Below are 24,230 nucleotides of genomic sequence, written 5' to 3' on the forward strand. Positions count from 1 at the left end.
AATTGTAGCAGCAATGAAGATATGGAGAAACAGTTACACTTATTCTCCTTCTGCTGTCAGGACTGCAAATAACAGATTTTTGGAAAGCCACTTGGTGAAGGCATTAAAAATATATATACATTTTGGTTGAGAAAATCAAAGTGAAAAAAAAATATAATACATACATTTTGATACCATAATTAAATGCCTAAACATTTATCTCAAAGAAATGTTCAGAGATATCTGTAAACATTTATCTATTAAGGTGCTTACAATAATATTATAGAAAATACTGAAAAATTCAATTTTTAAAAATTGAGGATGGTTGAATTAAATAAACATCTATATATTTCAGCAAGAGAATTTTATAGTCATTAAAAGTGGTGTGCCAACAAATTTTTAATTGTTTTAATAAGGTGAAAAATTGTTCCTTGTAGATTTTCTGTAAACATTTCCAACTGCTCAATGTAACACACAGAAAACTGCAAAAAAAAGTATTATTTTTTTGAATCATTATGATGACTTTATATATTTCCCCTTGAAGTTCAATTTTTCACTTTACTATTTAAAATCATGTTATTAGATGCAGAATTGAACTTTTTAACATTCTAAAGTGATCCTTTTGTCCCAGTTGTTGTCGGAACTGTAGTTTAATTCCACAATTTTAATCCCACAAGGTAGTATTAATTTACACAATTAACATTCACTTAGTGTCACCAACATATTGGCCACTTTCTTTACTGATCCTTCATGAACTTAGACCCTCTTTCTGGAATCATTTCTTTTACTTAATATACCGGCAAAATTTCTTTTCATAAGAAACCAAATCACTAGAATTGAATTATCCTAGTTTTTGCTTGACGGAGAATATATTTATCTTTGTCTTGATTCTTTCGTATCAGGACATTTTCTCCTGATATAAAATCCTAGGTTAACCGTTTTCAACCTTTGTGCACACTATCTTCAGATCTCTATTGCTGCCATCCCTTTGAAGGTAATGTCTTTTTCCTTGGTTACTTTAAAAATTTTCATTTTCCTTTTTTAAAATTTTCCCTCAGTAGCACTGTGATGTATCTAACTATATACTTCCATGTATTTCTCTTACTTGGGCTTTATACACTTAGAATTCACTGGACTTCAGACTACAAATTGTAGTTCGTCACTTTTGCAAAATCCTCAGCAATTCTCTCTGCAAATACTATGCCCTATTCTATCTCTTCCTTCTATAAGCACGCTCAAACATGCATTAGATCTCCTCTGTGTTTTATGTCTCTTACCCTTTCTTCTGTATTTTTTACCTTCTTGTCTCTCTGTGCTGAATTACAGATTTTTCTTCTCATCTATCTTCTGTTCACTAATTCTTCCTCCGTGTGGTGCCTAATCTGCTGGTAAGCTAACCACTGAGTTTTAAATTTCAATTATATTTTTAAGAAATTCTGTTGCAGATCTTCTCCAAATATGCTTACTGTTTTAGTTGCCTTTACCCTTTGATTATTTCAAACCTGTCTTTTATGTTGTTAACTACAGTAAGCATGGTCATTTTACAGTTTATATCTGATAATTCCAGCAACAGGTGTCTGTTTCTATTGTTTGCTGTTTGTGTCAGTTCTCACTGGTAGAAGTCTAGTTTACTTACGTGCCTATTTATGTTTGGTTGTATGGTAAACACTGTACTTGACAAATTCTTTGTAGGAATAATATAAGTTTCACAATGAAGGCATTTTCCTCCAGAGATGACTTGCAATTGATTTTCCCAGGCCCACGGCATTATGTCTAGTTCAAAGCAGACTAACCATGTTCAAGATTTGAAATTCCTGAAGTCTCAAAGGACTGATATTGTCTGTAATTTCACGGGCTTGTATTCACTTGTGATTTGCCTTCACTGTGCCGTACAGTCATTCAGGGTCTCATATTTCTGTGCAGTCACCTATTGGATTCTCACTTTGTGTAGTCTTTGATATGAAAAGTTCTAATTTTAGAGCACTGGCAAATGCAAGGAAAAGGTGGTTTTTAATTTTATGCTAACCTCTGTTGAGTATGCTTTTGTGGTAATTAACCTACATATTTTCCATTTATCTTACTCTTCATTCCTTCCTGTGGATTCCAATTAGCATCCGATTATCTTTCACCTCAGCCTGAAGAACCTTCCTTAGCATTGTCTGCTAGTAATGCATTATTTCCACCTATTTATAAAAAATGTCCTTGTTTTGCCTTCATTTTTGAGGGATTGTTTTACTGGATATAGAATTATTAATTGAAAGATGTTACTGTTTTCTCCCCCAGTATTTTGAATATCTCAAAGGGTCTTCTGGCTGTCTTTTAGTGTCTTTTTGGCTGTCATTACTTCTAGAAAAAGTTGGCCTTAATTCTTAATGAAATCCCTACAATGTGATGTTTTGTTTTCTCTTGTTCCTTTCAAGATTCTCTCTTCATCTCTTGCTTTTATCAGCTTAACTACAATACGCCTGGGTGAAATGCTCTTTCTGTTTATCCTACTTGAGATTCACTGCAGTTGTTGGATCCAAAAGTTAAAATATTTCACCAAATTTGACAACATTTCACCCATTTTTTTCCCTGATGTTTTTTCTCCTCACCTTCTAAAGCTCCACGTACACATTTATCAAAACACTTAGTATCATTCCACAAATCTGATATTCTCTTCATTTTGAGACTTTATTCCTGTCTGTTCTTTGGATTGCTTAATTTCTATTCACCTATCTTCAACTGGTAGCTCAGATAGTAAAGAGTCTGCCTGCAGTGCAGGAGACCTGGGTTCAATCCCTGGGTCAGGAAGATCCACTGGAGAAGGGAATGGCAACCCACTCCAATATTCTTACCTGGAGAATTCCATGGACAGAGGAGCCTGGCAGGCTATAGTTCATGGGTTTGCAAAGAGTCGGACACAACTGAGCGACTAACACTTTCACTATCTTCAACAATTTTGTTTGTTTCTATCATCTCAAATATGAGGTTTTCGTTAATCCAGTGAATTTTTCTTTAGTTACTGTACTTTTCAGCTCTGTAATTACCAACTGGGTGTTTCTCTGAAGTTTCTGATTTGTTGAGACTTGCTATTAATTTGTCTTTTTAATTCTTTGCCATATTTATAATTAGTTACTTCAACACATTTGTCTGCTAATTTAATATTTGTGCTTCTTCAGCATCCGTGGAGTCCTGCTTTTTCCTTGAGTATGAACCACTCCTGTCTCTTTCTTTGCCTGGCTAATAATTTCTAGAAGGAAGTAGGATATTGTGTGTAATACACTGTAGTAATTCTGGATTTTCTTTTATCCTTTGAAGGGTTGTTGGTTTGTAGGCCAATTAATAAGCTTGGACTAAAAAACCAGGAAATATGCTTTCCCACAGTATGGAGTCACTGTGTCTATGCCCAGTCGTCTTTTGCTTAGCCTGACTCCCTGGAGAGTATCTGTTATCTCTGCATGGTTTGGCTATCAGCAAATCTGGTGCAAGGTTCTTCTCAAATACTTCAAACCACTAAGGCTTCCACCTTCTGCTACCCAAACTGTATACGGACTGAGGAATGAACCAAAGGCATAACAAATTTTCAGGTCTCTCCAAGCTTTCAGTTCCTAATGGACTCCCTGGCATCTCTTGTATGTATGTAGAGTTTAGCAACCAGTCAGAGCTGTGCTAAGAAATTATTAGCTCCGCCCTTCCAGGACACTCTTGCTTTCAAAATATCCCCTCTTAAATTTCTACTTTCTCCTTTGCCTACCCTGAACCAAATCTTTAACCACCTATAAATAACAAAGCTGTTTTTTTTTTTCCTACCCAAGTTCAGGGGTTGGGGGGAATATGGCAATGATCTCAAGCAAAAAAAAGCCACAAATTTGCCATTTTAGCCCAAAGCAGTAGCAGTTTTTGATAACTGAACATCTCTCAAATCATTGCTTCATTTCAGTTATTTTCTAGTAGCTGTTCTTCTGAACTTGTACAGTTCTGTACTTGATTCCTTCAGAGGAGAACTAGCCATTCTCTTTATGCCACCATTTTTGAAACTGTGTGTGTGCTCAGCCACGAAGTCACGTCCAGCTCTTTGGGACCCCATGTACTGTAGTCTGCCAGGCTCCTCTGTCAATGGAATTTTCCAGGCAAGAATACTGGAGCAGGTTGCCATTTCTCACTCCAGGGGATCTTCCTGACCCAGGGATCAAACTCGAGTCTCTTGCGTCTACTGAACTGGCAGGCAGGTTCTTTACCACTGTACCACCTGGGAAGCCCCACTGGGGATCCACTAATTTACTTTTAGAGTAGATGTGGGTAAAGCTCTCTTACATTACCCACCCACCCCCACATGCTCACATACAATGACCTCCTAATATACTTAGGTATCACATCATAAAGATTTTTGGTTAAATGGATATTCAGTGTTCACATATTGTGACCATAATCATACCATGGAATCGCTCCTTTTTTGTTCAACCCTCTGTTTCCCACAGTGCATAACTGCTTTCTTTTTCATGTGTTTAGTTTTCCAAACATGTTTAGCTAATTCTGCCCATATGACAAAATGGCTTGTCTCAAGATTATTTGTTATATGTGGTCAAACAATTCAATGACTATCAGTTTCAGTGTATAACTGAAAAAGTCTTTCTATTACAATCTTCTCTCCACTTGCTTCAATCCAGACTGTTATTCTCTAGGCCTGCTGTACATCCCTCCCCATGGGATTCCTTATCTCATTCTCCTGTGTTGAATGATCTGTTCCCCAAATCCCACATTTTTTCTTTTGAGGTTCAATTCCTACTTTTGCTGATGCATAACCCTATGGTAGATTCCCTAAGGAAAATATAACTTTGAGGTCCATGTTTTGAGATCCTGTAGCTCCAAAAATGTATTTATAATCTTCACACTTGACTATCTGTTGAATTCTGGGTTGAAAATCTTTTTTCTTCTAAATTCTAATCTTTTTTCCTTCTAAATTATGAGGGCATTTTTCATCATTTTCTAGCTTTCAATGCTGCTGTTAAGAAGTTCAGTGCCATTCTAATTCCTAATCCTTTGTACATTACCTGCTTTTTGCTCTCTAGAAGCTTCATCCTTGGTGTTTGGAGATTACTCTGTGATGTGGCTTTAAGCAGCTTCCTCATCATCCTTCATTAATTGTTTAAGGCAGTTAGTGGACCCTTTCAGTTTTCAGCTGGGGCCCATAAGTCCTTGTTCTGTGGTTTTAGTATTTTTGTTCTTTGATGGATTTCCCACACCCTGTTGTCTGTCTTCTCTTTCTAGAATTTTCAGCTAGATGCTGGATGTCCTAAAAGGCTCATTTCATTCACTCATTCAATAAATATTTACTGGGTACCCACTAGATGTCAAATATCATTCTAAGTGCTAAGCTCATTGTGATAAATGAGATAGAAAATATTCCTGTCCTTAGGAAACTTACATGACCTTTTTTTTTTTTAATTTCCTTTCCAATTTTCAATCTCTGTCTTTTGATCCTGATTTCTGAAATAATTCTTTATCTTCTTTTGGTTAGTTTTTTTTTAAAGCTATTACATCTTTAATGTGACACTCTCTGAATTGTAGAGGCAGTATTATTTCATTTCTCCAAGGACATTTATTATGGTTTTTTAAGAGATTTTTTTTCTGTTTTAATACATAATTTGTTTCTTTTCAATGCCCCTGCTCTGTACACTTGATTATTTATTTGCTTTGGACTCTCTTTAATATTTACTGATTCTCAGCAATCTGTTCATATTTAAATGTAAAGTAATAAAATGCTAAGAGAAAGCACTTGGGTATAGATATAAGGCTTGCTGACAGTAGAGTGGCTGAACATAAGCTCATTTTTTGTTGTTGTTGCTGAATAACCCCTAAGAATCAGTGTCTGCAGATCTTGTTAGTCCACTTCCATTATTCCAAGAAAGGCTGCTCCAATCTCCTACCTTGAGTGTATAAGCAAGTTGCAAGGAGAGAAACAGTCTCAGGAATCTTACGGCTCCTGTACAAACTTTGCATTCAAACTTCCTGCTTTCAGCCCCTTGTCCTTGATAACTACTACCCCTCAACTGCGAGCTCTCGATTCTGTCCATTTCTGGGATTCCACAGCTGAGTTCTGGCTCCCTCGTTATAAGACGATCGATCTTCTGCAGACACCAAGGCTGCAGCCTCCTCCACACAGCCAAGTGTGTTCCCACCCCTCTCTCAGCTTTACAGCTTCCAAAGAAGTCTGCTTACACCCCCAGTTCACATCACTGTTGTCTCCTTTCCACTTCTCTTTTGTCTCCGTGGATGTCCTTTTTTTTTTTTTTTTTTTTTAATTCCTTAACTGACTTTTTAACTGGGCTTCAGGGAGGAGAGAAAAGCATGAAAAAAGTCAATTCACCTTATTTAGCTGGAAGCCTTAAGATTTTCTAAACTGTTGCGAAGGACTTGCTTTCATTCTCCAAAAATGACATTGAGGGTGGCACGCTACACTGCTACTCATGCTCCCTTTTCTGTTCACTCTGAGCAAGTAACTCCTTATGAGATTCTGATGATCTTAAAAAACAAACAAAAAATGCCACCATCTGCTTTCCCTTGAGGACGGCAGTTTCACTTAAATCACATCTTCTAATTAATTATATTAAAAACAATTATTCTTCACCCATGAAGCTAACATGTGCTGGAGCTCTCTAGACATTTTTAAACCACATCTATAAAGAGTGATGGATTTTAATTATCAGGATTTTCATTATTTAACTTTATAGTGGCATAACACAGATTTTACACAAAATATAATTAACACTACTGGGAAAAAGAACAAGGAACAGAGCATAAAACTCAGAATGTGTTTTCTTCCATTTCAACAACTTCTGTGTACCGCTCCCCCCACCCCCCACGCCCAAGCCTCAGAACACAGCCCTAAGGCAGATAACTACCAAGAAAAGCATCTCCTCCATCATCCCTGGTAACCAATTCCTCTGACAGAGGAGTTGTATTTAAAAAAAAAAAAAAGCTTCCATATTCTTTAAGAAACAAATATTATACTACTTTATAGCCACAAAGAAGATATACAATACTGAAAACGACCCAAATTCTTAATGCTTAAGACTCAATACTATGTACTTATAAAGGTCAAAAGACACAAACTTCTTGGCATATTGGATGATATATTAGTTGATTTCTATTTTTAAAAGCATCAATTCTCAATTCTATAACATGTATTAGTCATCTCTCTTTCATATATATGTCCTATAAAATCTCCTGTTTGTTTGTTTTTTTAATGTAACAAGAAGGCAGTCATTTTGGCTTTTTTGTATTATGAAATTCTTACCTGATGACACAGTCTCTCCCAACATTACCTTGCAACGCTTACAAATTACTTTGGTATTTGCCTTTGGTTTCTGTAGAATAGAAAAATGTCATTTAAATGTCATTCAGCTTTTCTTAAAAGGAATATATAATTTTAACATGGCCTCTAGAGCATACCTTGAACTTTACATTTTATTTTGCCATTTACTAAATACTGGGAATACACTTAGCTTGTATGCATAAACCACATGCACAGAGATCTTTTTTTTTTTAGTCTAAAGACAAAATAATGAACAGAACGATTATTCCAAACCAAGTCACTTCCTTATAATCTACATGCCGCCAAGTAATTTGAACAAGAAGCATCTTAAAAATTCTAAAAAGCACTTCCAAACATTCTTATCATTTAGAATGTGTGTGGGTGCATGCTAAGTCAGTTCAGTTGTATCCGACTCTTTGCGACTCTGTGAACTATAGCCTGCCAGGCTCCCCTGTCCAAGGGAGTCTCCAGGCAAGAAAACTGGAGTGAGTTGCTATGCCCTCCTCCAGGGGATTTAGAATAGAATAGGCAGGCAACAAAGGTAGAAAGGCAGGTGACTTGCCCCAACACATATGTTTAGAAAACAGAAGAATCAGAACTTGAACTTGTATTATTCTGACTCCCAGTCCAGGACAACTTATGTAAAAGTAAACTATAATTCATAATCACCATCGGAAATTAAAAATACTTAACCCACTCATATAATTCTATTTTTCCATTTAACATATGCACTGTAACTGAAAAGACAGAGACAGTGTTCTAGAACAAATTCCTGCAACATTGTTAAAAAATCCAACTTTATCAATACGGACACAGATTAAAACAGCTAGCAGTTGTTCTAGAATAATTCTAGAATTATTAAGAAAACAAAAGACTAAACTTTTAAACATAGAGAACAGATCTGTGGTTATTAGAGGCTGCGGGGATGGGCAAAAATGGGTGAAGGTGGTCAAAAGGTGTTGTTGTTCAGTTGCTGAGTTATGTCCGATTCTTTGTGACCCCGTGGACTGCAGCACGCCAGGCTCCTTTGTCCTCCACTGTATAGATTTTACCAATTCTGTTATAAGTATCATCTGTTGTCAGTTGTTTTGAATCAAAATTCACCCATTTGATTGTATGAGGTACTGTTTTTTTTAATAGTTTGTTTTAAATTTTTATTTATTTATTTTGGCTGTGCCGAGTCTTCGTTGCTACGCATGGGCTTTCGCTCCTTGTGGTGTGTGGGCTTCTCCTCGTGGGGCTTCTCAGGTAGAGCACAGGCTCAGTCGCCTCACAGCATCTGAAATCCTCCTGGACCAGGGATTGAACCCATGTCCCCTGCATTGCCAGGTGGAATTCTTAACCACTGGACCACCAGGGAATTCTGGTTGTTCAGCTGCTAAGTCGTGTCCGACTCTGCAACCCCAAGGACTGCAACATGCCAGGCTTCCCTGTCTTTCACTGTCTCCCTGAGTTTGTTCAAATTCATGTTCATTGAGTCGATTATGCTATCTAACCATCTCATCCTCTGCCGCCCCCTTCTCCTTTTGCCTTCAATCTTTCCCAGCATCAGGGCCTTTTCCAATCAGTTGGCTCTTCACATCAGGTGGCCAAAATATTGGACCTTCAGCTTTAGCAACAGTCCTTCCAATAAATATTCAGGGTTGATTCCCTTTAGGATTGACTAGTTTGATCTTTGTGCTGTCTAAGGGACTCTCAAGAGTCTTCTCCAGCACCACAGTTCGAAAACATCAATTCTTTGGTGCTCAGCCTTCTTTATGATCTAACTCTCACATCCGTACATGACTACTAGAAAAACCAAGCTTTGACTATATGGACCTTTGTCAGCAAAGTGATGTCTCTGCTTTTTAATACACTGTATAGGATTGTCAAAGCTTTCCTTTCAAGGAGCAAGCATTTTTTAATTTCATGGCTGCAGTCACTGTCTTGGAGCCCAAGAAAATAAAAATCTGTCACTGTTTCCACTTTTTCACCCCTTTTATTCGCCATGAAGTGATGGGACCGTATGTCCATCAGATGCTAAAGGCCTGCTATTGTGTCACTGAGTAATAATTGTTTATTTTGTCTGGTGTGAAAATGACACTGTGGTCATGTAAAAAAGAACAATCTATATAGGAGTGAATTGACATAATGTTTAGAATTTGCTTTAAAGCACTTGAGCAATAAACTAAAAATAAAAGGGGCAAATGAAGCATATTGTATGAATCAAGATGACTGACCGAAGTTCATAATTCTATTTTTTTACATTTGCAAATGTTTACAAAGTTCAACACATTATTTTAAGGAAAAAAAAAAATTCCTCATGAACTTAACAAAACAAACAACCAAAAAAAAAAAAAACAAAGGTAAAACTGTTAGTCATACTCACTGGCTAAAATAGCAATGTTCAATTTCATTTGTTCTTTAAAATATAAGATGAAGTCATATGTGTGGCTACTTTCTAAGTCTAGAACAATATTATGAATCTTATCAAAAGTTGAGATGCTACCTTTATCAATCTGCTTAACAGATGCAAAATTTTCATTTCATTGAAAGGCATAAAAAATATCACAAGAGATAATAAATCTAAGAATAGGGAAACCTTCAATAGATGTCTTTTGAAAACAAAAAGTATACTGCCTTATTCTCAGAGGCACAAATAACGTGCTGTACACACACGGGGTTATTGAAGGAAAGGAATAAGAGTTGAACTTTATGCTTGTTTATGCTTTTTTTGGTCATTTATGAATATTATAATTCTAGAGATATGCTTTGGAGTAATTCATTGTCGAGGACTCCTTAAACAGAATTAAAATATACATTCCTCATGCTGAGGTGAGTTATCTCTTAAAATTTTTTTCCACAGTTAAAATACATTTATTTTTAATAAAGGTTCACTTGTTCCCAGTCCCAGTAGCATTTCTCTTAAAAATAAAAGTTCCTGTTCCACGTGGGCTCCTCATAAAATACGTTTTCATAATCTCCTACAAGCAGAGACAAAAAAATTACTTCTACCAAATACTCAGAAAACATGCAGAATGCATCATTCACGTCTGATAAGCTCAACTAGTCTTGATCTTGGAAATTAACATAATGCTTTCAGTTTTGTGAAAGAGAAACTCTGCTTTGCAGTGCATTTTTCTTGACCTATGCTTCATGGAAATAATCAAGCGAGTTGTGCAGAGAAGCAGCCTAGCAGTGTAGGAACTCTACAGAGCAAACATCAAAGACAGACATTGTTGTGGACTAATTAAATCAATATATCTGCACGATGGCAACACTGCTACGAGAGGTGGATTAGCCTTCTGTCCTGGTTCTTCTTTTCCTTTGTGTGGCTTCCATTCTAAGGACCCTTGATATTGTCTCACCAGAAAAATGTTTCCCAAGAGATACCATTAGGATGCTGTATCACCATGTGACATTTCAAAACCCTGCTAGATGGCTAGACTGGGTGATATGAGAAATAGGTTTTCAACAGCACAGAGAAGCCTTGTTCCCACAGGAACCATGCGAGCACTGTGTAAGTGGTCCCTCCAAATTTATGTTACTATTTTGGTCTCAGGCATATTCTTTCAAGTGCTGCAATATGCAATTAAAGTGAAACTTCCATCCAGGCTAACTTGAAAACAATCTTGCCAGCAGTAGCTTGTCATGACAGTAATTTGCCATGGTCTCCTTGATACTTAAAAAACATAATGTCTGACTATGGCACAACACACAATGGCTGTTCACAATTAAGAGAAATTCTTGTAAGTGGCATCAACATTGATGAAGACACAAATGTGAGGAATTTGTTTTCATATAGAATACAGAGTTCATCTAAAAAGGGAAACTCATGGTTTTGCTTATTTAATCTTTCCCCATTCCTCTTCTACTCACATCTTCCAAATATTTTTAAAATGTACAGCTTAATCATAAAAATGAAAGTCAAAATACATAAAAGAGTAAAGCACTAGTGTATTTAGATTAAAATATAATTTTACTGCAACCATATTAAATATAACAGATGTACATTAAGTGCTTACCATTTATCTTTGAAAACTATAGATGGCTAAACACTATAATTATGGAGGTATTCTAACATATATATGTATTCTAATATATGCATATATTAGTATATATATACTTCATCTAATATATATTGTATAATAGACACATACATACACTGAAAAGCAGTGGAGATCAAAGGAAATACAAATGGTTATGACTTTATGAAAGCTTAAGATACTTACAGAGAGTTGGGGTGAGAGAGGAGAGAGAGAGTCAAGTATTATAATTTTAAATGGAACCTAAAGATAAAGGGACTGTGTTTATGGTGAAAGTTGAGACACTTACATAATTTAAACTGATAACCTCGACATTTGTCAAACATCCTTAATCTCCCTCAAATTATGAAAGAGTTCTATAAACTAGCTGACAAACTAAGATCTTCTGGACTGCTGCATATATCCTAGAGTGGTCCAGTTCTTACTACAAAAATTACAGGAGCTTTAAATGAAATTTAACACACAATGCCGTGGTTCCCACCAATAATCAGATGTTAAAAGGAAGGTTCTCTGGCAATGATTTTCTTAACATTTTAAATCACATCTGTATTGACCTGCCATCCGGGGAATGATCTCTCACAAGGGCCAAGTCAATGCCATTGATTTTCTTTTAAAATAAGGTAAACCACTTGCTCTCTGCAGTGAGAGGAAATAGGCTTCTCCCTCCAGCAGCTCTGAGAGAAGGAGCACCTGATCTCACTTGTCAGGCACCAACATGGAGCCTGTGGCTCAGCTTTCTTTTCACACTTGGGATCCTCCACTTCCTCTGTTGCTTGATGGCCTTCGCTTGTACGACACCCACAGAAATCTAGACTACAGAAAGACACAGGGAAATATCTGGACCTCACAGGACAGTAGATATCCTACAGCCAAAGAAAAATTTCCATTTAAATCAGACTCTGAGGATAAAATGCACACAGATTATGGAATACTGTCCCCAAAGCAAGCAAATAGGGCACTCTGGTTTGTAAAAACTAACATTCCCAAATCTATGCACAAAGCCTCTTTCCCTTCTTCCTCCAGCCCCTGTGACTATTTTGGTTTAAAGCCTGTACAAGCCCTTTCTATATCAAAAGAGCAGGGCTTGATGATAGAAGTAGTTGAAAATAAAAGATTTTGGCCTTTAGGACTGCCTGTTTCACATGCCTTGATTGAAGAAAAGACTGGAGAAACCAGTTTCTAAACCCACCTCAAAATGAGCATTTATTTTAAAAGGTATTTTACCAATTTTAGATGGTTCTCAGAAGAAAGATGGTGTGTCTCCACTGGGGCTTCTTTAGGTCTTGGCTGCCACAAATCACTCTTTAAATTCACCAGGTAGAAACAGTCTCCGGTGAAACAGTCATTCTCTCGTGGATGAAGTGGCTTATTAGCAAAGGGGTCAGGATGACAACACCACTCGTCAACCAGAGCGCCCCAGTTATCGCCTGGCAGGGGGAGCACTCTCAGGAGCTTCCTAGTGGAAAGAGGAAAAATGATGTTTTATAGAACAAAATGGAACTGTGATCTCAAAATTAAATCAACATAAAAGATGAAAGAAACTCATTAACCATATTGCTTGCAGTGTTATTTTCCCCCCTGATGACAATAGTAATATATACTCAATATAGACAACTGTGAAAATACAGAGGCATAAAGCAAATAAAATCCATCTTTTCCTTACCACCCAAGGACGGGTAACTGCTTTTTTACATGATTGTTTATCTCCTTGCCAGCCCTTCAAGAGAGACAGCTGCACACACATGCACACCATCTGAGATCAAAGGAAATACACAAACTGTATCTTGCTTGCATTGTTGCTTTTTTTTTTAACTATATCAGGCTACTTAATGACTATTCTATTCCACAGGTATGCCAAACCCTTTTAGGTCATTCCCTCACTTTTAGATATTTGGGTTTTGAGTGTTTCATTATTAACAACCTTATGATGAACAGTCTTTTTAGAAAATCTGTACACACATCTGACTATTTCCTTGGGAAAGAAATCTTTTATGTGGGACAGTATAAGCACAAATGATACACATATTTTTTAATCCAATTCCTCTATGGAAAAACTGCTCTCCAGAAAGGCTATACCAACCTATAATTCTTCCACTTACCTTTTCCAGAATTGAATATTATCATTTTTCTATGTAATGGATGAAAATAAAAATATTTTCGAAACTGCTATAATTGGCAATTCCTTAATTACTGGTGAGATTGAACTGGTTTTTATATTTATTCACCACTGTGTCTTTTCTATAAATTATGATCAATGGCTATTTTCTGGTGAGGTATTACTATGTTCTTATTAATCTGTACAAGTATATTCTGCATTAAGAATATAAGTCCTTCACCTTATCTTCGACAAAGGAGGCAAGGATATACAACGGAAAAAAAAACCTCTTTAACAAGTGGTGCTGGGAAAACTGGTCAACCACTTGCAAAAGAATGAAACTAGAACACTTTCTAACACCATACACAAAAATAAACTCAAAATGGATTAAAGATCTAAATGTAAGGCCAGAAACTATAAAACTCCTAGAGGAGAACATAGGCAAAACACTCTCCAACATCAATCACAGCAGGATCCTCTATGACCCACCTCCCAGAATATTTGGAAATAAAAGCAAAAATAAACAAATGGGACCTAATGAAACTTAAAAGCTTTTGCACGGCAAAGGAAACTATAAGCAAGGTGAAAAGACAGTCTTCAGAATGGGAGAAAATAATAGCAAAGGAAGCAACAGACAGGATTAATCTCAAAAATATACAAGCAACTCCTGCAGCTCAATTCCAGAAAAATAAATGACCCAATCAAAAAATGGGCCAAAGAACTAAACAGACATTTCTCCAAAGAAGGCATACAGATGGCTAACAAACACATGAAAAGATGCTCAACATCATTCATTATCAGACAAATGCAAATCAAAACCACAATGAGGTACCATTACACGCCAGTCAGGATGGCTGCTATCCAAAAGTCTACAAGCAATAAATGCTGGAGAGGCTGTGGAGAAAAGGGAACCCTCTTACACTGTTGGTGGGAATGCAAACTAGTACAGCCACTATGGAAAACAGTGTGGAGATTTCTTAAAAAACTGGAAATAGAACTGCCATATGACCCAGCAATACCACTTCTGGGCATACACACTGAGGAAACCAGATCTGAAAGAGACACATGCACCCCAATGTTCATCGCAGCACTGTTTATAATAGCCAGGACATGGAAGCAACCTAGATGCCCATCAGCAGATGAATGGATAAGGAAGCTGTGGTACATATACACCATGGAATATTACTCAGCCATTAAAAAGAATTCATTTGAATCAGTTCTGAGATGGATGAAACTGGAGCCCATTATACAGAGTGAAGTAAGCCAGAAAGATAAAGAACATTACAGCATACTAACACATATATATGGAATTTAGAAAGATGGTAACGATAACCCTATATGCAAGACAGAAAAAGAGACACAGAAGTACAGAACAGACTTTTGGACTCTGTGGGACAGGGCAAGGGTGGGATGTTTTGAGAGAATAGTATCGAAACATGTATATTATCTAGGGTGAAACAGATCACCAGCTCAGGTTGGATGCATGAGACAAGTGCTTAGAGCTGGTGCACTGGGAAGACCCAGAGGGATGGGATGGGGAGGGAGGCGGGAGGGGGGATCGGGATGGGAAATACATGTAAATCCATGGCTGATTCATGTTAATGTATGGCAAAAACCCACTGCAATGTTGTGAAGTAATTAGCCTCCAACTAACAAAAATAAATGAAAAAAAAAAAAGAATATAAGTCCTTGGTCTAAAATCTGTGACAAAATTTGTTTTGGGGTTGTTGACTTTCATTTCATCACCATGCCTTAAATTTCAAATCACCCCATCCTTTCTTCTGTGATTTCTCTCATTACTATTTTTTAATAAACTTTCTATTTTAGCATAATTTTACATTTACAAAAAAGTTACAAAGATAGTACACACAGTTCTCATATATACCTCACCCAGCTTTCCCTAATGTTAACAGCTTATTTAACTAGGGAAGATTTGCCAAAACTACTATTTTTATCTGGATTTCCCCAGTTTTTCTACTAATGTCCCCTTTTTCTGTTTCAGAATCTGATTCATGACAACACATTGCACTTATTTCTATTTATTGAAACAATTTTTTTTTAAAATTTTTGATTGCGCCACATGGCATGTGGGATCTTAGTTCCCCAACCAGGGATCAAACCTGTGCTCCCTGCATTGGAAGGCAAAGTTTTAACCACTGGACTGCCAGGGAAGTCTCCAACACATTGCATTGAATCATCAGGTTGCTCTCATCTCCTCTGCTCTGGGGCAGTCTTTCCATGATTTTCAGGACTTTGAGATTTCTGAAGAGTAACGCCAAGTCACCTCAGTCATGTCCAACTCTGGTCAACACTATGGACTGTAGCCTGCCAGGCTCCTCTGTCCATGGGATTCTCCAGGATTCTCCACTAGAGTGGGTTGCCGTGCCCTCCTCCAGGAGATCTTCCCAATCCAGAGATCGAACCTATGTCTCTTACCTCTACCTGCACTGGCAGGCGGGTTCTTCACCATTAGCACCAGGACCGGTTGGGTATTTTACAGAATACCCCTCATTTGAGTTTGTCGGATATTTTCTGGAGATCAGACTGGGGCTACGGGTTTGGGGGAAGTCTACCCCTGAGGTAAAGCACTCTTCTTATCACACCACACCAGGGGGGACCCTCTGTCAATATGACTTATCCCTGGGGATGTCAACCTCCATCACTGGGATAAGGTGGCATCTGCTAGGCTCCTCCACTAGAACAGCTCCTATTTCTGCCTTTGCACACTCTGCTGTTTGGAAATGAGTCAGGAAGTCTAGGCCACACTCAAGAGGAGAGAGACTAAGCTCCACTCTAGCATTATTTTTACACTTAGAACGTCCTTACAATTAAGAATCCCCTTATATTTGCTACTATTTTTGTTTTATTTTTTTCTTGTACAAATATAGACATCCGAGACTTTAGCCTGATTTACCTCTATTCTAATCTAAACTGGGAAGAGTCTAAGGGGAGAAGAAATGTGGCAAGATGATGAGGACATTTCAAAATAACTTATCCTGAAAAAAAAGAGAAAACAAACATGCTCCCGGTCTTCCTAATGCTCTTGAATATTGTGAAAGCTTAAAGCACCCTGAAAACTTGCTCACTTCTGCTCCAATCAGCTGGACCATTCACCCGCTAAGGATCAACTATATTTGCTCACAGATCTGTTTATGCCACTTATACATGTTATTTTACTTATATAATTTAATCAAACGTACACCAAGGGACTATGAATTGCTATTCCTCTAAAAACTATACATTTCAGAGTAAAGGAAAATCAGTTTTTAAAAAACAACATCACTGGTGAAATGTGAGAAACATAACTATAAAAAACTGATGTGAGGGAAGAAAAGTAAAAACCGAGAATTCTGCAATCAGACTGCTTCAGTGTTTAACTTCTCATTCCACTTTAAAGAACTTAAACTGGAAACTCTGGATAATGAATTTAGGATAGCATAAGTGAAAAAAGCTAGAAGAGTCCACAGCAGCAGACTCACATTCAACATGATGATATTAGTTTCATAATAAAAGACTAGTTAAGTTAAAGTATATTTGCATGTGTTAAATGAAAATATTTAAGATGCAAATGCATTATTTTTTAATGATTCCCTTGTGTGAATTCTTTTTCTTTGATTTTCCCAATCAATTCTGAGTCTCATAAAAGGGCAATCATAACATGGAGAAGGGCAGGGATTTAATTTATAATTCCAGAAGACAGAAGTAGGAACAAGAAAAGCTGATTTTAGTTTAAGAGAAGCAAGAACATTCCCTTTCAAATTAAGCAATACTTCAGCACTAGCATCATTCAAATTGCTGAGTCTGTTAAGGAGATTAAAAAGCAATTCTTTCAACATATACCTTCTAAAAGCCTACTAGGAATCAGGTATTCTGCTGACACAAAATATTAGCAGCAATACATACAGTCCCATTGTCAAGGTATTCACATTCTAGTAGGAAATAATATCTAGAAAGGAATAACAGAACCAGGATATAATAAGTGCTCATAACAGAGTCGTAGTTCTAAATTCTCAGGAGTTGAAGGGGGAAAGGTAGGGGATGGCTCAGATCCCTTTGAAAACCTGATGAAAGCTTTCACCTCTTTCTTCAAATGTACATTCCCACCTGCACATAAAATGTGTATATTCCTTTCGGGGATCTGTGCATTTGCAAAACGAATCAATGAACTCAGGGAAATATGTACTAAATGTTAAGGGAGTAGAGTATACACAGGCTTCGGAGAAGAAGTAAAATCTGAGCTGACCTTTGTAGGTTGAATAGGAGTGCTCTACACAATGAAAGGAAGTAAGCAAGCAGGCAACAGGCATAGGAAACAATATGAAGACAGGTACCATGTATGTTTAACTTGCCACTGTAGTCCAAGCACTAGGCACAGTGGCTGACTCATTGTGTAAGCTCTTACTTGTCAAAGGAATGGACTATGAGGTTGGTGCAAACATATTAATAGCACATGTTGATAACTATAACATGTGAGGCAGTCTGCAGCATACTCAAATGAAAGGGTTAACAAACTTTTTCCTTGCTTGAGAATGTGACCTTTGGTTTAACCACCTAGACCTGTTACCCTGGAAACCAGGTAGATGGTAGGCATTGATTATATTGCTAGTCAAGACCAACTGTAATAAAACTGATCATTGATTGGTATATTGCATCTGGACCAGGAGCAAGTCTGAATGATCTGTAATATCTGACAAGGATGTCATGATTTGGACTTCTCTGACTGCAGCCTTTGTAGGGAACCCCAGAAACTATGCCAAAGAACTGTTATAAGGTGTGACTTCCCTGGGGGTCCAGTGGCTAAGACTCTGCATTCCCGAGGCAGGAAGCCCAGGTTCAATTCCTGGTTGGGGAACTAGATCCTGCACACCACAACTAAGACCTGGGACAGCCAAATAAAAATAAATTAAAAAAATTAGAAACAACAGTTCTAATGAGATGGATAAAACTGGAGCCCATTATACAGAGCGAAGTAAGCCAGAAAGATAAACACCAGTACAGTATACTAATGCATATATATGGATTTTAGAAAGACGGTAACAATGACCCTATATGCAAGACAGAAAAAAAGACACAGATGTATAGAACAGACTTTTGGACTCTGTGGGAGAAGGCGAGGGTGGGATGATCTGAAAAAACAGCATTGAAACATGTATACTATCAAATGTGAAACAGATCGCCAGCCCAGGTTGGATGCATGAGACAAGTGCTCAGGGCTGGTGCGCTGGGATGACCCAGAGGGATGGGGTGGGGAGGAAGGTGGGAGGGGGGTTCAGGATGGGGAATACATGTAAATCCATGGCTGATTCATGTCAATGTATGGCAAAAACCACTACAATATTGTAAAGTAATTAGCCTCCAACTAATAAAAATAAATGGAAAAAAATTAGAAACAACAGAAAAGAATCGTTGTAAGATCCTTTTGAATCCTAAGATCCCTGCTTAGAGTACGAGGCTTCTTCTCAGGATAGCTCCTGCACCTGCTGATATAAATCTTACACTTCATACCTGGAACCGTGTCATAGGGGGAGACAAGGGTCCCCAGAGGGCACATGACTTGCCATTTGCTTGAACTGCTGCAGACAAGAAACATGGTCCATGGTAGTGCTGTGAGCCCATAAGCTCAGCTGAACTTAAGAAAACCTCAGGTAGGCACAACTCACACCTTATTGTATGTGATGCCATTACAACTTCATGAGATAAGAATTTCCATTTCCTTGTTATAAAGAAGGAAAGGGAGGCTCAGAAATGTTAACTAATCTGTACAAGTTCACAGAGTCAAAGATGACAAATGAAGGCTGGATCTTAGCCCAGGGCTTCCAGGCATCAATCCCAAGGACAGAGGAGCCTGGCGCGCTACAGTCCATGGGGTCGCAAAGAGTTGTACACGACTGAGCGACTAATACATTCACTTTTTTCCAGGCACCAAACTCTTTCCCTTGGAATATACTTCCTCTCCTGGTCACACATGCCAGTAAAGGGGACAGGGAAGGTGGGATGGTACAGACCACATGGGGTGTGACACAACAGTCTAAGGGGTAGGGACCTGGTTCTCCAGACAGTTGGGGAGCATCACAGAATTTAAGGTGGGGAAATCACAGGTCAGATTTGAATTTTAACAAAGATGAGGAGGAAGACAAACAAAGGTGCTCACTTAGAATAACAGGGTGGGGCTGGACAAGCTCCTAGATCTTCTCTGTCGCTAAGATTCTCTGTCCCCAGACATTCTGCACATAGTGCCGATAAACAAGATCCTCAGGACAGTGTTCAATGCAGCGATGTCCAAACCTCATACGTAATCAGAAATCAAACTGTACTGAGGTTTACAGAGATCTGGGGGACTTCACGCACATTCACCCAAAACGTGATATTTCAAACTTAACTTGACCCAGAATCACAGTGAATAAAAGCTCTACGTATCCCATAGCTATCTATGTACGACATCGAGCAAGAAAACACCCAATTCACAAGTCACGGCAAAGATAAAAGTGTTTTTACAGCAGAAGGAAATTTTCTGATGTTTAGAAAAAACAGAAATCCTTTAAGAACAAAAGATATGTTTAAATCACAGCTCTCCTGAAAGTGTATCTACCAAAAACCCTGAAACTTTGATAGGATTTACTTCCCAAGAGAACTTTCAGAAGAAAATAGATATCGTATTTTTCTCAAGGTAGTTTTTAGGTAAAAACCTGCTGAAGCTCAGAAAAAGAGTGAAATGATTTCTTAAAACTTTCTCTCAGTTTAAGATTCTATGATGAACAGCAACACATAATTATAATTAATTAAAATATGCTAGTTATATTGAAATATATACATTACCATATGTAAAACAGACAGCTAGTGGGAAATTACTGCATAACACAGGGAGCTCAACCCAGTGCTCTGTGATGACCTAGAGGGGCAGGATTGGGGGAGTGAGCGGTGGGAGGAAGGTTCAAGAGGGAGGGGACATGTGTATACTTATGGTTCCTTCACATGGTTGTATGGTAGAAACCAATGCAACATTATAAAGCAATTTTCCTCCAATTAAAAATAAAAATAAATGTGCTAGTTATTTTTAATGCATTTTAAGTATAAGCTTTTGGGGAAAAGAACTTAAAATGCACAATTTTAATAAATGTTATTGACTGATGGTGCTTATTTAAAACTTAAGAAAATGAAATGCCTTAGCTTTAAAGGTGACCATTAATCACTGATAATAACAACTGTAATAATACAGAGCTTTCACACTGGATTAGAACCAAGTGGACAATAAAAATTTTAAGGAAGCCATCAAGTATCTAACGCTCAAAACATAGCTGCTGGAATTTAGATAAATTTAGCTGGCATTATTTAACTGATGACCTACAAATACTATAAAACTAGCTTTGCATTTTATTATCATTATGTACATACTTAATGTATTATCAGTCCTGAATATTCATTGGAAGGACTGATGCTGAAGCTGAAACTCCAGTACTTCGGCCATCTGATGTGAAGAACGGACTCTGGAAAAGACTCTGATGCTGGGAAAGATTAAGGCAGGAGGAGAAGAGAAGGACAGAGGATGAGATGGTTGGATGGCAACACCGACTCAATAGACATGAATTGAGTAAGCTCCAGAAGTTGGTGATGGACAGGGAAGCCTGGCGTGCTGCAGTCCATGGGGTCACAAAGAGTTGGACACGACTGAACAATTGAACTGAACTGAACCAATAAAATTCAGTTTGTGCCTGTACTCTCTTCTCACTTCTTTGTTCTCTTTCATAGAAATGTGATTATTCATAGGAGTAGTTATTTTCAGACTGCAATAATAGCTGGTCTGTCAAGGTGACCAATCAACTAGGTGCATTTTCTGACATCTCTTATGTTGCAGTAAGTCTGTTCTGCTTGTTACCTGCTAGAGTTTCAATGCCCTCAGAGCTCCTGGGCTGATACCCGGCTCTGCTGGTGCAGATAGAACAGGGAGGGCCTTCCCAAAGACCTCAGGAGACCTCGAAAATGACTGAAAAGCAGGCTTATGTTTCAATGTCTACTTAGCCAACCAATATAACTCAAGTCTGACATGCATTTATTTCTAAAAGACATACCAAATTCCAAACACAAGGATCATTTAGCTGGTTCTGAGGCTAATCACAATGAAGCAAATATTATTATCGTTGTTGCCTGGTATTAGGGACTTTCACTCTCAACAAGAGCATAATCAAAAATTGTGTATGTTCAGATCATTTTTACAAAACAACTCTGCTGAACTGATAAGAATGCAAATTGGAGAATTTCACTGTAAGGAAACAAGACATTCTTTGTTTGTAAATAACCAAAACAAACAGCTAGGAATGTGTGATTCTGAATGAAGAAAAAAAAAAAGACGGCTATAATTAGCAGATTTTGTGCATCCTGGTGCTAATAAGTATTAAAAGCCATTAATGACTCTTAATAGGTTAAACAGTCTTCTGCACCTATAATTTGCTTGATGAGAATCTTTTACATTAAAAAAAAAAAAGAACAAGCATTAGGTTTGTACTAGCCAGACAATCATCATTCACAGTAGTCAAGGTGCGATTTTTTTGAAGTTCACTAATCACAGAATTTTCACGCCGGCAGGACTCTTCCCTGTCTGTCTACCTGAACCTCCCAATGTTACAGATGAGGAAACTGAGAATCAAAGTGACTTGTTCCCAGATAGAAAGATTAGCCAGCAAGCAGACCTTAACTTGGCTATAGTGCTCCTAACACGAGAGTTCCTGCCAAGATAAACCACCATGTTCCAAGATGCCTTTCTGAAAAGGATGCCAACAATGAGTTGATTGTGATTACAAGCCTGCTTTGAAATACCTTTGGCTTTACTTTCTACTTAACAAGCACAGCTGTCCTTACCACCTGCATAGAACAGATAACTGAGGGGGAAACGAGAAGACCACAGGGCTTAATGCAATCGGTCGGCATGAGGTCCTTGTGCAGACACAGGAGGAAGCGTGGTTTTCCATCAAAGAGCTGGCTGCCTACAACTGAGATGGAAGCAAAGCTTTCGGTCTCCTACTAAGGATCTCTCCACGTTGCTCAAGAGGGTCCATGTGTCAGACCCACAGTTGTGACACACAAAGGTGTCCAGGGAAGCCTTGCTGAAGTAAGCAAGGCCGAGTCACATCCACTGTGGATCTTCTCAGAAAGAAAAGGGGAAAGAGGCGGGTCATTTCCCTGGCATGCCTAAAAAATTTGGAGTCCTGAGTCAAAAAGGTTTGAAACACTGTACTAGGTAATTTGATGCTTTGCTGATAAGGCTGATTAGGGAAAAGGGGGTAGAATGAATCTATAAGGACAATTAAAAAGAGCTTGTCAAGTATTCACTGAAGTTTATGTTACAGCCTTAAAAGCTCTTCACAAGTTAGTAAAACAGGCCATGTTACAGCTACATGAGGTGAGGTGAGGTGATGTGGACAAGGTTCCCCAGCCTCTGAGGGCAGAGCTGGAGTTCAAACCCAGGTCCCGTCCTCCCCACCCGCTTCTCAGCCCACAGCTTCCCAAGGTCAGGCTTAGGGACAGTGAGTGTGGTCCATCAGCGTCAGCCTCTCGGCCTTCGCAGTTCTCAGATCCACGGTCTCAAGGTCGTGAACGGGACTGACACAAGATGGAAGACGCAGTATCAGCCAACAATGAACGAACTTGCCAGAAAGATAAAGAACATTACAGCATACTAACACATATATATGGAATTTAGAAAGATGGTAACGATAACCCTATATGCAAAACAGAAAAAGAGACACAGAAATACAGAACAGACTTTTGAACTCTGTGGGAGAATGTGAGGGTGGGATATTTCAAAAGAACAGCATGTATACTATCTATGGTGAAACAGATCACCAGCCCAGGTGGGATGCATGAGACAAGTGCTCGGGCCTGGTGCACTGGGAAGACCCAGAGGAATCGGGTGGAGAGGGAGGTGGGAGGGGGAATCGGGATGGGGAATACGTGTAAATCCATGGCTGATTCATATCAATGTATGACAAAACCCACTGAAATGTTGTGAAGTAATTAGCCTCCAACTAATAAAAAAAAAAAAAAAAATTAAAAAAAAAAAAAAAAATAAGACGAACTTAGTCCTTTAAGACGGGCAGCCAGGAAGCACTAACCCTCTGGGGAACCTGCTCCTCGGCAACTCCCAGGCCTGTCACTGTCGTAGAGGCACACACGTGCCAGAGACTGTGAGTGACGGTTAAACTGAAGCCGGAAAAAGATTGAGAGGAGGAAAACTTTCCTGGTTAAACACCAGGGTAACCTGGAATCCTCCGGACCTTCCAGGGTCAAGCGGGCGTGTCCCCGACAGCACGCTCCGCAGCCACCTCGGCTGTGGGAAATCTGAGGACGTCTCCCTCCTCTGCAGGTTCAGAGCAGGCCCCTGGCTTCCCCAAGATCGCCACTCGGGCTGTGCTCTGCTCAGGACCCTGTTTACACTAGCATGACCCGCCCTGATCTTATCTACCCAGGACCAGAGAGCAAGTGAGAGAGACTGATGGAAGGCCAGGATGAGCACCCTGACATTCACTTCATTCGAACCGGTAAGAATGTCCAGAGAACGCACTGAGCCTGTGCTGCAGGTGGGGACGATGCAGATGGCGGCGAGGGAAAGAATGACAGCAGGAGCTGTCACATCCTGAAAGCCTCCCAGTTAAACTCACTCGATCCTCCCCAAACCCTAAGGAGGTAACTCTTACTGTTATCTAGATTTTTGTAACAATAATACCAAAAAAAAAAAAAAAAAAAGAAGAAGGCAGTGTGGTCAAGTAACTTCCCCAGGATCACAGCTAGTAAATGGTGGGCGCAAACCCAGACGGTCTGGCTTCCGGGTCTCTGCTACACC

General features: G+C 38.6%; 1 protein-coding gene across 6 annotated transcripts in view; it reads right to left on the reverse strand.

Moving 5' to 3' along the window:
• UBE3D (ubiquitin protein ligase E3D) overlaps positions 1–24,230 on the reverse strand; it is a 155,840-nt gene that overhangs the window by 116,332 nt on the left and 15,278 nt on the right. For all 6 annotated transcript variants that reach the window (XM_043439543.1, XM_043439538.1, XM_043439540.1 and 3 more), the window contains 2 exons: positions 12,526–12,757; positions 7,259–7,328 (listed from right to left, as the gene is read on the reverse strand). In XM_043439543.1, the coding sequence (XP_043295478.1) occupies positions 7,259–7,328; positions 12,526–12,757 (302 nt within the window). The remainder of the gene's footprint in view (positions 1–7,258; positions 7,329–12,525; positions 12,758–24,230) is intronic.

Source organism: Cervus canadensis, chromosome 20 (genome assembly GCF_019320065.1).
Source record: "Cervus canadensis isolate Bull #8, Minnesota chromosome 20, ASM1932006v1, whole genome shotgun sequence".
Classification (NCBI taxonomy): domain Eukaryota; kingdom Metazoa; phylum Chordata; class Mammalia; order Artiodactyla; family Cervidae; genus Cervus; species Cervus canadensis.